The 13402-nt window shown below is 41.5% G+C and overlaps 1 protein-coding gene across 7 annotated transcripts in view; it reads right to left on the bottom strand.

Moving 5' to 3' along the window:
• synrg (synergin, gamma) overlaps window positions 1–12609 on the bottom strand; it is a 32776-nt gene extending 20167 nt beyond the window's left edge. For 2 of the 7 annotated variants that reach the window (XM_062385471.1, XM_062385472.1), the window contains exons 1-12: window positions 12566–12600; window positions 7661–7701; window positions 6823–7046; window positions 6358–6485; window positions 5843–5948; window positions 5637–5748; window positions 4120–4515; window positions 3151–3429; window positions 1911–1991; window positions 1591–1787; window positions 268–513; window positions 24–163 (exon numbers count right to left, since the gene is read on the bottom strand). In XM_062385471.1, coding sequence (XP_062241455.1) covers window positions 24–163; window positions 268–513; window positions 1591–1787; window positions 1911–1991; window positions 3151–3429; window positions 4120–4515; window positions 5637–5748; window positions 5843–5948; window positions 6358–6485; window positions 6823–7046; window positions 7661–7701; window positions 12566–12600 — 1985 coding nt within the window. Of the gene's footprint in view, window positions 1–23; window positions 164–267; window positions 514–1590; window positions 1788–1910; window positions 1992–3150; window positions 3430–4119; window positions 4516–5636; window positions 5749–5842; window positions 5949–6357; window positions 6486–6822; window positions 7047–7660; window positions 7702–12565 lie in introns of all 7 variants that reach the window. The other 5 variants (XM_062385476.1, XM_062385478.1, XM_062385473.1 and 2 more) reach the window with 5 other exon arrangements.
• Between the last annotated feature and the right edge of the window lie 793 nt (window positions 12610–13402).

The raw sequence follows: 13402 nt of genomic DNA, 5'->3' as shown, positions 1-13402 counted from the left end.
TCCATGTCGCTCACACACGTTACCTGTTTTGTAGCTGAGGTGCTGTGGTGGGGGGGAAACTTCCTCCTGACTCCCCCTGGAACTCAGTGAAGTCCTGGTCTTTTGCTCCTGCCTTTGGAGCCTCCTGGAAGTCCGCGAAATCATCGTCATCTGTTTTGCTCGCCTGCGTCAACAACAGTTATTAAGATGTGAGTTAATGAGTAATTACAGTAATCTCTGCAAAAAAACAGTGGCCAGGGAAAGGATTGGATCACAAGCAAGTGTTACCTGTGCCGGAGGAAAGCTGGCGATGAAGTTAGTGTTTGTGGGCGGTTGAGTTGGTGCTAGCGATGTCATGGCCATGATCTGTGGTGTTGGTGATGGCATGGCCATAGAGACCGGGGTCTGTGTTATCATGGGCTGCTGGTGCTGGGGCATAACAGGGGCCATGGCCATAGTCAGGGATGGCAGATTGGGCACTGGTGGAGAGGGGAACTGACTGAGGATTTCCAAATTCATTGCAGGGAGGCCACTCTGAAACAAAGGATAAAGGTTTCAAGGATACAAATAGTCAAATGTTATGGTTTTAATTATTAAAATATGAGGAAATCTGTGATGCCAAAGCCTAATATATCTTACTACACTGTGCCACACACCACACATCAATGAGCGCCATACAAACTAACTATGGTTTAGTTTGAGTGAGTCCTATAGATTGTTCGGTTGATGTCAATAATCACTGGAGCACCAAATGTGTATCAGTCCACTACTAAATATAGAACCCGACAAATACACAATTTACTTCTCTCTGGGTAACACCTTCTAGAATATACTGTTTTCAACTGTTTCGGTAAGATAGATAAAAATATAGCGATATATTTAAGGTGGTTTTAAAGCAGAGTTTGGGGCAGAAAATCTAAAAGAGAGTGGGGAGGAGATAAAATATTGAGACAAGCATATTGTTGGTTGGGTCTTTTTAAGTTTTTTTTTTTAACAATATAAAAAAATAATAGATTACCATCTCAAATACTTGCTTATCTTCGAATGTTTACCAATTCCATTTATAATGATGCTAAAATGAAAATGTCACTTGTCAAATTAAAATGGGGTTATCAGTTAATGAGAGATATCACGGCTTGGTGGCTACTTTTTGTTATTGAACTATGAAAAAAAGACTGATGTTTACACATAAATTATTCAACACAGTCACGTTCCTTTGAAACCTCCTTGGTGTGCTTGTTTTCTAAGGCTCTTGAAGATTTACATCAACAAGGGTGCCTTATTATTCCTTGCTTGGAAGCGGTGGCATGCAGTGTTTTGTGAGCTGCCTGCAGATTTGCATCCTCCCAGGGGTGGTGGTGGTGACAGGCAAAGGCTGAGGATGATAAGAAACCTCAAGCCAAACTCGGCTGATGTGGACTCAGTCATATAGTTGGCTTAAAATGCTCCACAAGCCCTGGGCTGATTTACTGCGCCGCTTCTTTCTCCCTCTTTCGAGCTAAGCCTGTCTGATTTCAGTGTGGAGTTTGTGGCAAAGCTCTGTTGAAGCCACGGGGGCTGATAAGCAAAGTCATTTTTAAGTGGATAATTTATCTCAGCTACACTGTTTACCTGCGCCACACCAATTAGTGAAAGTACAGTGTAGAGCTCCTCCTTGGTCAGCATGCCAGGTGTTGTGCGGTTGGCAGTGGCCCAGATTTGCCCCAGTGCTTCCCTGGGAAGACCTGATGACATTAGAATTGGGTAGAGCTTGGCTGTGTCTATCCCTGCCGGGGTCATGGTGAACTCAAGGATCTTTTTGAACATATCTAAGGACAGAAAATCAGATGAAAATATTCATGAATGCTAGTATTCAGTATAGTTTCATGAATAAAATTTCTTTGCAGAATGTTTGGTAAGATACAGTGGACATTTTCATGTGTAAACATGACCTGGAACGAGGCTGTCATTGTACGCCCAGGCTGGCAGCATGGGCTGAATGTGCTCTTGTTGTGGATACACGCCAACACCTGCTGTCAAAGGCAGACACACACACAAACACAGTTAGTTGCTCTACCTAAAGCCTTGTCCAGGTTTACAATTTGCCAAGCATCTTGGCAGTTGAGCCTCTGCTTTGTATCGTACTCAACAAAATCCTACACCTGATTTCTGGAAGGCAGGGTGCAGATGTAATTCTCCCCTGCACATCCTGCCACGTCAGACATCTATAAATCACTCTGTGAGCTATTTCAAGATTTAAGGAGAGTTGAGAAAGGATTCTGCCTTTCAAGGATAAATAACAAAAATCTAATTCAACTGATGACATTAACATAAAAACACTACAAATAGCTTAAAAAACATTATGAACAAAGATTTTGCTTGTTTTGAGTCCCTAACACTCTCTAACACTTATTCAGTTTACTCAGGCAGCCACTGTATACATAATACTCCCATCAGTCCTGGGCAGTTAAATTAATCTAATTACAAATCTCCATGGTCTTCACGATGAGCCTCTATATTTCCTTTGGTGAAAGGGAGGACAGACAAACACATTTCAGCACAAAGGAGTAGCATGCACAATCAGCCTTATGTTTAGGCCCCAGTGGCACCTGCCAATACATGCGCATCCCTGTTAAACCAAAGCAGTCAGCATGCACCAGAGGTTGTTCTCGGAGAGGGTGGTACATGGCGAGAGAACAGACGGAAGCTTATTGAGGCAGCAGGTTTTACCCCCGGACCTCGACAGACACGGTCCGTTTCCAAAGTGTGCGCAGAGAGCAGCAACATAAGAAGGCCCCTCTAATAAGATTGGGCCGGAAGTAACAGAGGAATAAAGCAGGCAGAAATGAGAGCAGAGACTTATGAGATGATGTGAAGACACCAGGGAGGGTACCTCAAATACACAGCAATTCTGTTATAATCTCAAAAGGTGAAAAAATGTCAGGGTTATTTCATTTCATAGCACTTAGCCTACGAGAGTAAGATGCCGAGTCAAGAATCTGTCAAAAAACAATTATTACCCACAGAGATAGAAACAGATTAAGTTTGTGCAGAATTATTTTGTTAAACACAGAGATTATTTCCCCCGCGAAAGAAAAAAAGGAAAACTGCCCTGATTGTGTGTTAATGTTGCAGCAAATTAATGGAGAAAAGAAGCAGCTACAAAGTCTAATAAACAGGCACTTCTCTCACCACTTTCACTACTGGTTTTGGAGGACGGATCGACAGCTGATGGGGACACGCTGGGTGCTGAGACTGAGGCCTCAGGTGCCTTTACAGTGACGAAGACAGAACTCAAGTCCTTGGCGGCCACAGCCCAGTTCCTTGCTTTATTGCTGGATTGAAACTGGCTGGAAACTTTAGATCTAGGACCCATATCAGCCAAACTCTGCCTGGATTTAAAGCTAACCTGGGCCGTCTTATCAGCAGTAAGATCACATGAGGAGAATAGCTTCTCTTCCAGGGACGGGCCTAGAAGGGTAATTGAGGAACAAGCTTCTTTATAACACAAGCTAGCTAAGAATTTTCCAAATGTTGAATTGACTTCTTAGCAAAGCATCTGCTGTTAAATGTAAAAAAAGATATCAAAATTCAATTTCAATCCTGACACCATCTAATCTGCTTATTGCAGTTGTTAAACAACTAGGTCAGAAATGTCTCAGAGGATTGGGGACAACACTGGACTTGTCTGTGGACTTGTTTATGAAGGCTATCTCACTGTCCTATCATTCATAGCGTAGAGACTGAGAGCTGTCACAGAGCAGCTGCTCATCCCAGAGATAAGACGACACACAAGAGTGACAATCTTCGCTCAAAGCACATACACTGATTAATTCAACTACTACTTGTTTAAAAACCTACTGAGAATTATTCTCTTTAAGGTTGAATTCCACTGGGTTTCATATTTATTCTGCCTCCTGTTTCCCTGGTTTGTAGTGTCTGATATCGTTTAAAGTTTAGGTCATGAGGCCATCTGCTGTGCTGGTGGCATGTTCTCACACGCAAGGCAGGCCAAGACCAAAAATCCAGATGTAAAAATGAAAATATTAAGCATCAGCAATTAAGGATCGCTGCAGGTATAAAAAAAATCCTCCGAACTATTTCAAAGTGTAAATTATGGGGATGGTAGGGGAGGTGTCAATGAAGCAAAAGAAGAGTTACCTTGAGATGTAGATTGGGAACTGGTGTTGACAGCACAGTGTTGGGAGGCAGTGGGAACGGACACAGAGGCAGGGAGGGATTGTGAGGAGGGGAAGGAAGGATGGGTTTGGTCTTGAGAGGAGATGTGGACATTGGAGAAGGGGATAGTGTTTACGGGACCCTGAACAAAGTCACTAAACTCATCGTCCTCAGAGAAACCTGTCTGAGGGGCAGGGGACGCAGGCTGGACGTGGGCCTGAGTGGAAAGGCCAAGGGTGGATGAAGAGGAAGAGGAGGGCGGAGAGAAGGAGGCTGGGGTATCTAAAGGCCCCTGAAAGTCACTAAACTCATCATTGTCCTCAGACAAAGCTGCAGGGAGTGAGTGAGTGGAGACAGACGGGTGTGATGGCGATGAGTCTGCAAAAATGAAGAAATAATGATGATGGCACAACACATGAAACACACACTACAACGGATTTTGAATTAAGGGCTGCACATTGCAAGAGTGAACCACAATTTTATGGAAGAAGAGCCAGTCAGTGTTTGACTGGCTATTCTTCTATAATCAGCATTTCATCAAAAGAATTACTTTAGAGCAGAGGTTCCAAAAACTGGGGGTCAGGACTCTGGACTGGATCAAAAGATCAAGAACATTTCTGCTTTATTTTAAAGGCTCAGCGAGGCAAAAGGTTAGGAACCAGGGTTTCCCCTACGTTCTCTAGAGCCGCTGCTTCAGGATCAGTACAGACACACAGTGCTTTATTACCCTGCTGTATAACCTAACTCCCCACTGACCTGCGCTCATTTAACACATTAATAAATAAACACCATCACTTATCAGAAGTTATTAGGACCTGAACAGTGACTGAAGTTTAGTTAGTGATTGTCTGATTTGCTTGAGAGTTTATGAGACATGCATTTAAACACATTGAAAAAAAGTTTTTATTTGTGTGAACCAGGGCAGAGACGGGTATACACGTGCACACACACTCCTGCAGACATGAGACAAGTTCTTCCAGTGTTTTAAGTCATTATTGCAGAAGATGTGACACCCCGTTTATTCAGGAACAGTCCGTCTCAGCTGCTAACAATAAAAAACCTAGGGGAAACCCTGGGAACCTCTGCTCTTAAGCATTATCCTTGTTATGTTACTGAAAAATGTATGCCAACAATTTTTGGGAAATGCAAAGAAATAAGTTAAATGAAGAAAATCTAAAAATATAAGACACAAGAAAAAGTTCAAAAAGTTAGCAAGTCAAAATTAAAGAGATCACTCTTAAGTGACAGTAGCAATACAGACTGAAATAATATGATGAAACAAAAATATTATAGAGACGCTTTGTTGCATATTGTATATTACAGAAATCCCAAAACATCACTCGTCTGGCTGCCGGCTGGGCGGCCATCATGCTGACGTGTCTCTAATCCAGTTATTCTCAGACCAAGGTATTAGAGCTACAGACAGCCGATCTGCTGATGGAGAGCCACAACATGAAAAATCCCAAGGATTATGACTAAAAGCGTTTGATTGAAGGTACCTGGCTTCTTTGTCTGTGATGATGGAGTGGGGTGCATTTTCGCATCCCTGCTGAAGCCGTCCAGGTTTCCTTTGATTGCCTCCAATGCATCATCCCGACTCTTCTCCCCTGTCTGAGCACAACATGGCAGAGAATCAACATCGCAGAGGTTTTGAAAGGTTAGAAGTGGATATGAGAGAAAAAGAGTAAGATAATCATGAACTCACCTTGGGTTTGACACTGCTGAGCAGCCTCAGCTTCTGTTTCTGCTCCTCAAACTGTCTTCTTTTCCTGTCTTCCTCCAGCATCTTCTGCTGATGATCCAGACGCTTTCTAAACGGCAAGAAGAGTTCATACATCCTTTGTAGAGACAAACGTGAAATATTCTGAAGGAGGTTAAGAGAAAGTCAAAACACAATTGATTTCAACCTAATCTATACATTGAGTAGAATAAAGTCAATATTCATCTGTCTTTGTCAGAGTGAATGCACAATCACTCATGCCATTGAGCTTTACATATAAACATTTAAAGAATTGTAGACTGACAATGCTACAGTGCAATGACATGGTAAGCTTCCTAAATCAGGGCTCCAGAGGGCGACCATTTATAAACCTTATCAGGTTGTACTCCTCTAGTCTACATGTTGAATTGGCAAGCTACTGAACCCAAGAGCCAGCCTACGATCAAAAAGTCTCATCTCTGAGCCTTCAACCCTATGATATTAGTGTAAAGAAGTCTTACTGGTGCTCCTCTGCCATTTGTTTCTGCATGTCAGCAGTGTACTGGGGTCCAGCAGGTCTCATACTCATAAACTGTGGCTGGCCTATAAACTGCATACCGGGGGTCTGCATCCCAATTGCCATCCCGCCCTGTGAGAACAAATACACAAACAGAGATATAAAAGAGCAGTTCAGAAACTAATCATTCATATTCTCAAACTGCTTTTACTTGAGTTTGAAGACCAGAAGGGAAGGGAAGGGAAGGCATCAAAGAACGGTGTTAATGGTGATTGTGATGCATAATTATGTTTATAACAGTTTCAGACTGGATTATCTTGGACACAAGCAGGGTCAATTAAATCAATAAAGTATTTATGTATTTATTACTGGAAGCCCACATTAACAAGTTTGTAAAAATGCAGCAAACGCAGTATTGCCAGGAACTAAAATGAAAATCTACAAAGCTAATACAGACACATCAGCTCACCTGCATAGGCATGGCTCCTTGGGTCATCTGGCCCCCATAGTTCATTCCCATCATCCCCTGCATGTTAGGCTGCATGACTGGACCGATAGAGAAGCCCTGCTGTTGCTGCTGCTGCTGCTGCTGATGTTGCTGAAGCTGTTGCTGCTGCTGCTGATGTTGCTGAAGCTGTTGATGCTGCTGCTGCTGATGCTGCTGCTGCTGTTGATGCTGCATGGGTACCATGCCTGCAGAAACACACACAGACACTGGATTACTATTTGAAGTACAACAGTATGCCTAGTTTAAAATAAACTGAAGAAAAGTTGAGAAAAAAATGGAAACTAGATTCTGGACAGCTTTGACTAAAACAAGCTTAAAAAATAGTGGAAAAGTGTTTATTTTCACAGATGCTATGTAAGCTGTCAGTTAGAGCTGATCAGCCAGCTCCTACTGGCGCCTCCAGATGATTCACTAAGTTAGGGCACAACCGTGATGAATAAATGAGCCGTTTAAAAATGATATTGCTAACGGGAGCATGTAATGATGCCAGAGAGATGCTCGTCCCAGTGGTATGTTACTGCAAAGTCAACAGCCTAAATATAACACACATGCACATATTAATCACGAAATCAGTCATACTCATTTAGTATCTGCAGCAGCCCTTTTTTTACAATAAAACGGTTTTACAAAATAGCAACATCAAGGCATTTGCATTAAAACAATCATGCCTCTAAATTGTTTGTATTTAATTACCCTCAAAATTTGATTATCCTATCCTAGACATTGAAATTTCCCATTTATTTGATCAGCTTCTGATGAAACCTTTTTAACTGGTGATGATAACTTCTGAGTGACTCACCTTGTGGTTGCCCCAAGCCCCCTCCAACAGGATACATAAAACTATAGGAGGAAAAAAAGAAAACAGTTATTAGATTCATAGAAATAAACAGTGTAATGCCCTCTGAAGCCTTAATGAGGCCATTACTGCATCAGTAAATGTTTTTTCACAGTTGCAAGTGAAACAGTGCCGAATGATTACTTTAGGAAGGAGAGTATTCAAAATGACTGAGATGACGACTGATGTTTTGTAACCAATAAATGTTTAATGTTTGTAATTACGCTATAAAAGTAAAACACTTAAGCGAATGAGATGTGAAACCTTTCGACAGAATCAAATTTTTCGGAGCTCACAACTGTGCAACTGTGTTTCCATGAAATGGGCTTTTAAATGGATTTGGTGCAATTGTTTATAAGAGTGTAAATACAACCCTGTTCTGGAGCCATTTGGGATCTGGATTAATTTCAAACTGACTCAACTGAAAATAAAAGCCTTGTTTGCTCTTCTTAATTGTGAAACTACATCGTTATACACAAGGCTGCTTGATAATGACTTGCTGTTCAGTTTGTGACATTTTCTTCATCATTAACTGCTTCATTAACTCAGACCGCATCTTATCAAGCTGTTGCTGTCATTCAATCTCCAAACATTACATTATTAAAAAACAATTTGACTACAATAACTAAATCTAACAAGGGGAAAAAAAGGGAATTTATGCAGTATAAGTTTATTGTCAGCAAAACCCGGCAGATACAGAACGAGCCAGTAGAGAGAACAGTAGCTTTGCAATATTTAGCAGATTCAGGCTGAATTTTCTGACACTGATCCATTCACTATTTTACAATAAAGCCAAAAAGCACCAAAACTGGTGCAGTTTAGTTTCCCCGGGCCACTTGGACTCTGCCACCGGGTCTGTGCTGGGAAATGGGCCTTTAGTCAGAAGTAGTCTCAACAAGTCGTCCAAGTCTCTCCCTCGCCGGTGCCAACCCACACAGGCCTTCAGCTATTTGTCAAAGAACTTGGTTCTGCAGGCGAGGACTGATGATGCAGAAACAAACACAACAATAAGCCAGCTGGGCCTTTGGTGCCTGTGACTCCAAGCAGAATTGTATCCTCACTAATCCAATATGTGAGTGACATTGTAATAAACAGAAAACTAACTGGGAGGCGGTATAAGGCAATTATCAACTCTCCATGACAAATACAGCATAGCTTCGTCTTGTTCATGGAACTTTAACTTTTGGGATTTTTAAGAAAGTTTTTATTTAATACTGAAACAACACAAAGTGAGGTTACGCTTCACAAAGTACTGGTGTTGTACGACTTGGTCCTTGGATTTAGTGATAATGCTCGACTCGAGGATTTCTCACATCTGCTCCCTGTAAGATTTTCAGCTTAAAAAAAAAGCTTTTACAGGAGCACTGTGGCATTTCTACCCGCCGTCCTGCTGCAAATATCAGGTCATGGCTGAGCAGATTAACATAGAGGGGATAAGCAGTGATAGCATCTGTGGCCGGCAGACAGGCCCGTTGGATTGTAAAAAGACCTGTAATCAACCGACCAGTCACTGCGAGACAGAAAGCAGTGTGAGGAGTTTCAGGCGCTGGCATCATCACAAAGGACGGCTACACCAAAATTACTGTTTATTCTGAAACTGCTCTTTTAGTGGATTATACTGTAGACAAGACAAGTACTAGGCTTCACTCAACCCATTTTAATCGCTAAGATGGAACGATATAAGTTTTTATGACTTAATTATTGTTCTGCTTGATTATTAACATCTAACTAACTTAAGAAATAATCAGGACAATTAAGAAATTATAAACCTTAACATGGTAAAATATCTAATTTGAATTTGAGCTGTAAAGAACATTTGCCTGTAATAAGTAGGGATGTCACGAGAACCGATATTTACGATACCTTTCGATACTAAAATAACAAAACACAGACGATGCCCATTTTTTTGAAGCACCGTAAGAACCATGAGCGCCGATGCCAGCTGTTAGCATCGGTGCTGCGCCTCTTCTTGAGCTGCGGCGCTGATCTCTGAGCAGCTGAGACCAGAGAAACTCTGTGTTTTCACTGTTTCCACTGATAAGAAGCAGCCGGTCAGTCAGTGAGCGACTGCTTCACGTGAACGAGCTGTGGTCTCACTGTGTGCTCCGCTCCCCGCCCCATGTTGCATGTTGCGAAAAATATGCACAACACTGCACAGGGAGCCACTGCAGAGAGGCTGAAGAGCCGCATACGGCTCCGGGGCCGCAGGTTGCCGACCCCTGCCCTAGAGGATGACGTGAAGCGTTTTTTTTATCGAAATTGGCATCGAGAATCGTGTTATTTTACTGGTATTGGCACCGACTACTGAATCTTTGGTATCGTGACACCCCTAGTAATAAGTTTAAAGGGGACATATTCAGACCTCTTGTTTTGTCCAAAACCCACTGAGATTTAGTTTAATATCATATACGAAAAAAAACGTATTGAATTCCCACATTTGAGAAGCTGGAACCAGACCATCTTAGCTTTAACATTATTAAATTGTCAAATTAGATCATGATTATTTTTCTGTTGATTGACTACTCGATTAAGCAAATCTTAGCAGCTGTAATTTGGACACCGTTGATCATAAAAAGCCAGGGACTCAGTTAAGTTGAATGAGTAAGTTGGGGTTTTTCCTCAGTCCATTACAGGAGCTGGACCATAACACCTCTGTCTTGTTACTGATCACTCATTGGAGAAGGACTAATAAAGTCATCAGTGAACAATGTGACCTGGCAGAAAATCTGCTTTAACTGTCATAATTTTAAATCAAAGGATTAATCATGTTCCCAATTATTGACACTTTGACAATATTATGTTTCAAGCAATAAATCCAAGTTGAAAATGACAGCAGTTAAAAAAAAACTCCCCACGGTAAGACACTCTTGACTAATGGGATAACACAATTGGACATCATGTGACATGCAGGAGGTGAGCTGTCTGATGAATGGTGTTATCATATGGCCTGTCGGGGACACGGAAATCTGCATGGAGCCATCATTGTCTCATCATATTGATGTCATGCATCTCTGTAACACTCTCCAGGGGGAAGCTACAGCCACTGCAACTATGACAACTCATATTCTTTATATGTTTTCATAACACTGATGTATCTAATCAGGTCTCTCTGCTACCAGGCAAGTTTTTAAAAGCTGCACCACTGCTCCACCTCCTGGATTTACAGCAACACTATCAATGCCATTGTGTCATTCCATTACAACTCATTATATCTAGTAGATTATAAAAAATATTAAACTGGATTTGAATGTGCTATAGATAACATATACGTTCAGGCATTATAAGCAGCAGTGAAGATGTAGTTTGGCTTGGAGTGGCAAATATGGATAAAATACTCTCTTATTCCACCTGTATACCAATATTTGTAAAGGTTTGCATATTCCTGGGGAAATTGTATATATTGTATAGTAGTTTTAATCTCAAGAGATATTAGACATTAAAACAGACATTAAATATATAAATCACCATCAGCACTCATTTAAAGTTATTATTACTGTTTTTATATCTTAAATTTTAAGAAAGACTGTCGTTTGGATTTTTGATCAAATAAAACATTCCATTTTAACACATCACCCTGGGCTGTGGTTTAATAATAACAACAGGCATTTTTCATGATTTGCTGATATTTGCACATTCAAGGATTGTGTGTTATTTAACATTTTGAGATGTTTATAATAATATAATTTAACCTAAAAATGACTTAGTGATCTTGGATGTGTGTTTTTAAACCTTTTCTGACACTTTAAAGACCAAACAAATGATTAAGAACCCAATAAGGCAAATAGTGAAAATCATCTATAGTAGCGGTAACATAATTGCCTCATTTCGTATTACCACTGATCCTGTCTGAATAACTAGATCGATAGATAGATAGATGGATACTTTATTAATCCCGAGGGAAATTCAGGACTAGGTCAACTTTACCCTTCCAACTTATTTCAGCCAAACCTTCAGAGAGAAGAAGGCTGATACTTTTACAAACAGGCATCAAGCAAACTTCACTCGAGTCGTGTAACAACCAGACATCAGCTGAATAATAAACACACAACAGAGAGTCCCAATCATCTCCAGCTCCTCTCATTACATCTCCGGCTTCTCCCTACAGCATCTCAGGACTTTGGTTTCACCTGTCAGATCAGTATCAGCTGGCTGGTCAGGGTGCTTGCAATCCAGAGCCCATGTATTATTCAAGTTGCTCCGGTTCAGCTCATGAAAAACCCATGAGAATAGCCTTGCTCTGGAGAGCCACTTCTTTAATATGACACCTAAACTTTTCACCCACTGGCTGGAGGATCCAACTGGGACAGGGCTGGTTAGTGTCATCTAGTAAAGAGTCTGACTCCCGATGAGGGAAACACGTGAAGCTGTGAAGTCACAGGAGAGAAGATGAACTAACACAAGTCTTTATATCTTCGTGTCCCATCTCTTTCCACTTGTGAGACATTTAAACATCCTGCCTGCACGACACCAAACACATACGTGGGTATTAACAATAGCTCCCCGTCCACAGGCCCCTTCTGGTGAAGAGTTGTGTATTGTATTAACACTAAATATCACTGAATACTACAAACACCAGATGTATGAATCGCTGCGGACACATTGTGAAGATATAGGAACTGTGTTGTTGTCGCTGCTCCCCTGTGTGTGTGACCGGGGGAGGCAGCTAGCTAACCGCTGCTAGCTGTGACACCTGACAACCAGCCATCTCATCCCAACACATCCAGCCAGCGGGGGGAAACAGCCACAGGCGGCCGCCTCTGGGCCTCCTCCGCCCGCTAGGTGTGACGCTACCCGACGGTCGGACGTTGCTCCCGCGCGGACACATTGTATTTATCGAGACAAAGTTGATTTTAAAGGGGTTTCAAATACCTGCCGCCTCCTCCGGATCCTGGCCGCAGCGCCATCTTGATACCAGTGGTCGCTGGTAGCAGAATGACGTCAGCAGTGACGAGGGTTGGGCTTGGGATATTGAGGCCTGGGTTTGGTCTGTCAGGCGCACAGCCCTCACAAAGGGATCAGGTGCTGGTCTACAAATGTAGTAGTACAGTAGAAGCTGTGTGGAATACACGTGTATTAATAAAGTATAAAGTGAGATGTATTGGTATGATTGGAGTGGTGGTAGTATTACCAAAATACAACGTAGAACAATAGTGTATCATGTTATTATCAATGACAATAGCATTCAAATCAGTAACATGTTTCAGTACAAACTAAAATACAATAAATTATTAAAAATACAACAATATTAGCAAGTAGTTTATGTAGTAAAAATGCAATTGAATGGAGTGTATGGTTACAGCAACAACAACAACAATACCTTCCCGAGGCGGATGACCGTGTAAAGATTAACCCTAAACCTTGTCTGCAGCCAAGTACTCATGCTCTTTTCTGACATCTTGTGGTCAAACCCTGTTACTGTTACTGATTTAACTTTACTTTCTTCAATTTTTACATCTTTCACTCGTCTAGTTAGAGATAAGAAGGATATGCAAATCTCAGCAGTTATTTAAATACACAACGGCTAAATAACGTATTCACAATCCAGTTGTATTCCTAGAGATCTATGAACCAAATACTTTGACTCGACTGTATAAATGTCAGGTCATTAATCCAGAAACAGCTGTGCACACATTACGCTAAATAACAACATTTAAATCAAGGTGTGATAGGGAAACATGTGTTTTAGCTCAGCCTTTATTTGAGGGA

This window comes from Platichthys flesus, chromosome 4 (assembly GCF_949316205.1).
Source record: "Platichthys flesus chromosome 4, fPlaFle2.1, whole genome shotgun sequence".
Lineage (NCBI taxonomy): Eukaryota > Metazoa > Chordata > Actinopteri > Pleuronectiformes > Pleuronectidae > Platichthys > Platichthys flesus.
The sequence above is the reverse complement of the archived record's forward strand: the minus strand, read 5'-3'. Positions and strand labels throughout refer to the sequence as shown.